Source organism: Austrofundulus limnaeus, unplaced genomic scaffold (genome assembly GCF_001266775.1).
Source record: "Austrofundulus limnaeus strain Quisiro unplaced genomic scaffold, Austrofundulus_limnaeus-1.0 Scaffold947, whole genome shotgun sequence".
In the NCBI taxonomy this organism is placed as follows: Eukaryota; Metazoa; Chordata; class Actinopteri; order Cyprinodontiformes; family Rivulidae; genus Austrofundulus; species Austrofundulus limnaeus.
This window is the reverse complement of record NW_013953349.1, coordinates 114,618-117,410: the sequence shown is the minus strand read 5'-3', so window position 1 is coordinate 117,410 and position 2,793 is coordinate 114,618. Positions and strand designations below refer to the sequence as shown.

General features: G+C 45.7%; 1 protein-coding gene across 1 annotated transcript in view; it reads right to left on the bottom strand.

Moving 5' to 3' along the window:
* snx2 (sorting nexin 2) overlaps positions 1-2,793 on the bottom strand; it is a 33,319-nt gene that overhangs the window by 13,188 nt on the left and 17,338 nt on the right. Inside the window, exons 9-12 of the mRNA XM_014029737.1 lie at positions 2,260-2,373; positions 1,760-1,853; positions 568-773; positions 325-468 (exon numbers count right to left, since the gene is read on the bottom strand). Of these exons, the coding sequence (XP_013885191.1) occupies positions 325-468; positions 568-773; positions 1,760-1,853; positions 2,260-2,373 (558 nt within the window). The remainder of the gene's footprint in view (positions 1-324; positions 469-567; positions 774-1,759; positions 1,854-2,259; positions 2,374-2,793) is intronic.

The following is a 2,793-nucleotide window of genomic DNA, read 5'->3' as shown; positions in this document are numbered from 1 at the left end:
TCATTTACCCAGAATGCTTTGTGTGGAAATAAAATGGCCCCGTCCGTGTTAAAATATATTTTTAAAAATGATAAAAACTAAACAGTCTTTATTTTACAGTTAAAATATATGTTTATTAAATAAAATCTAATGTTACAACTAATCATGGGTCAGTTTAATATAAACTACATGTCTGTCATTAGGACTCATTACACTTTTAATGTTTGCTCCAAAGCACCCACAGAACTGTGTTCTGATGGAATCAGTGCTTCAGTTTGAAATGGTTAATCTGTGCAAAACTAACAGAACCTGCTGGTTTTTGGCGGTCCGTTTGGGTGGTCTCACCTCTTTGATCTCGTCTTTGGCCTGCTGGAGTTTGTCGGGTTTGTTGTTGAACTGAAGTTTAGCTTCAGCTTCTCGTTTCTTCTGCAGCAACATCTGACTGTCCTGCCACTTCTGCCACGTCTTCATCCTGTGGTCAAACACGCCCTGAACACACACACACACACACACACACGTAAACACATGTAGACACACACAACAACAGACTTCCTGTTTCAGGTCGGCTTGCAGCAGCGGTGCTCCTACCTTGACGGCGGTGATGAGCCGGACGTAGTCTCCCAGCAGCTCAGAGAACAGGTAGAAGTCAGCGTTGGCCTGGTCCTGGTGCAGCTGGTCGATCTTCTCCTCCACCTCAGCCAGCTGGGACAGGGCCCGGGACAGAGCCGTGTGGTCCTCGCTGTTCCCCAACATGGCTGCCGACTTGGCAAACTGAGCCGTGTTCACCGACAGCTCTGAAGGTAAAACAAAACAAATCTGTCAGACAGAGGAGCCCTAAGAGTCCCTTATGTTGTTCCTGCTCTCGAAGGAGTAAGACTTGTTCCTTCTCTCCTGCCCTTCCTTATCTTCTCTGCTTTGCTGCTGGGAACCTTCTCTACGTTTTCATCCAAAACCAGAAATTATGGATTTTGTGGACTTGGTTAGCTGGTCTCTTAAAAAATCTTTGGAACAAAGTTTTTTCTTCTTCCATGGGAGGACATGTCAAAGGTGTGACCTCTGTTCTTCTCTGTTCTGGATATATATCTGGATTCTGATCACCGGATTCTACAGATTGGCTTGGTGGTCTCCTGTGTTCTACAAAACAGTGTCGGTGGCTTTTCATCTCCTGGCTGACTGACCGATATGAAGGATTGCTGTTCTATCAGCACTCAGACTTTTGCCTTGAGCGAGCTGAACTTGATCTGCAATTGGTTCTGCTGAGGGTCGTGGGCCGGCTGTGGTTCCTGGACTTTTCTGGCCAGATGGAATTGATCTGGAGAAGCTGTGAGCTCGGCTCGGCAAGATTTGTCCACACTGTTTGTCTGATTGGATTCACCACATTGAGATGTACCAGTGTAGATCAAGGCAGATGGAAAATTGTTATTGTCTACCTGACCGAAAACATTTTCTCTGTTCCCAAACAACTGATTACAGATTAGGCTCTCCCACCTTGTTGATATAATATGATGTTTTGTTTTTCCCTCATCTAACCTTCTGCGTTTTTTTCGTTTTTCTTTTTAAAGGTAGTGCGACCCCTGCTGGTCGCTGCATGATCTGATCACCTGTTCCCCTATGTTTTTGTCATGTGTGTCTTCTTGAATGGGTGTTCTTAAATGTAATTTCATTGTGCTCTGTACAATGACAAAGCCATCATCAATCAATCAATCAAAACAGCTGAAAACACCCACCGGGTTATAAACACAGGAAGTTTAGCTTTTAGCTAACAGGAAGTGGACGTTACCTTTCCTGTGACAAACCAGAGACTCCACGCTGGCGTGAAGTTTCCTCAGCTGGACGTCCAGATTCTCAAAATGCTGCTGCTTCTCCTCAAACCACTGACAAGCAGACAGGAAGTAAGTTAGACACACAGACAGGAAGTTAGACAGGAAGTCAGACACAGACAGGAAGTTAGATAGGAAGTCAGACACAGACAGGAAGTTAGATAGGAAGTCAGACACAGACAGGAAGTTAGACAGGAAGTCAGACACAGACAGGAAGTTAGACAGGAAGTCAGACACAGACAGGAAGTTAGACAGGAAGTCAGACACAGACAGGAAGTTAGATAGGAAGCCAGACACACAGACAGGAAGCCAGACAGGAAGCCAGACACACAGACAGGAAGCCAGACAATAAGTCAGACACACAGACAGGAAGTCAGACACACAGACAGGAAGTCAGACACACAGACTGGGAGTCAAACAGGAAGTCAGACACAGACAGAAATCAGCCCCCTCCACTCACGGCGTCCTCCTCGTTCATCTTGATGGTCATCTTGTTGACGGCGTCAGCAGCTTTGTTGACCATCCTCAGCAGCCCGGCACTGCTCAAAGCCTGAGTGCTGACAGCACGGGGGAGCTGCAAAACAAACAAACAAACAAACAAACAAACAAACAAACAAACAAACAAACATTTTCAGTTTAGAGTGTTTACATTATTTCCTTCTCCTCTGGATGTTTTTATTTTTTTTCCTGCCTTTCTTGAACCCCCCCACATCTGATTAAAACTCCCCCCATGTTTGGCTCCAATCAGAGGTAAAGCAGCAGCTGTATGTGTGGAGCACCTTTAGCAGCAGAACCCGACTCAGAACCAAACGGTGTCAGTTTGAAAACAGACTCATTTTTCTTCATTTTGGAAAAGTTTACTTTTCTCCCCCCGTCCTAACTGATCTCATTTAACAGCAGCCGGGGGACGGAGGCGTCCCCGGGGCCGTTAGTGAAGGAGTGACGGGGTAAATGACAGAGGGGGGTAAAATAGCTTTAAACTGCAGTTTGTCCC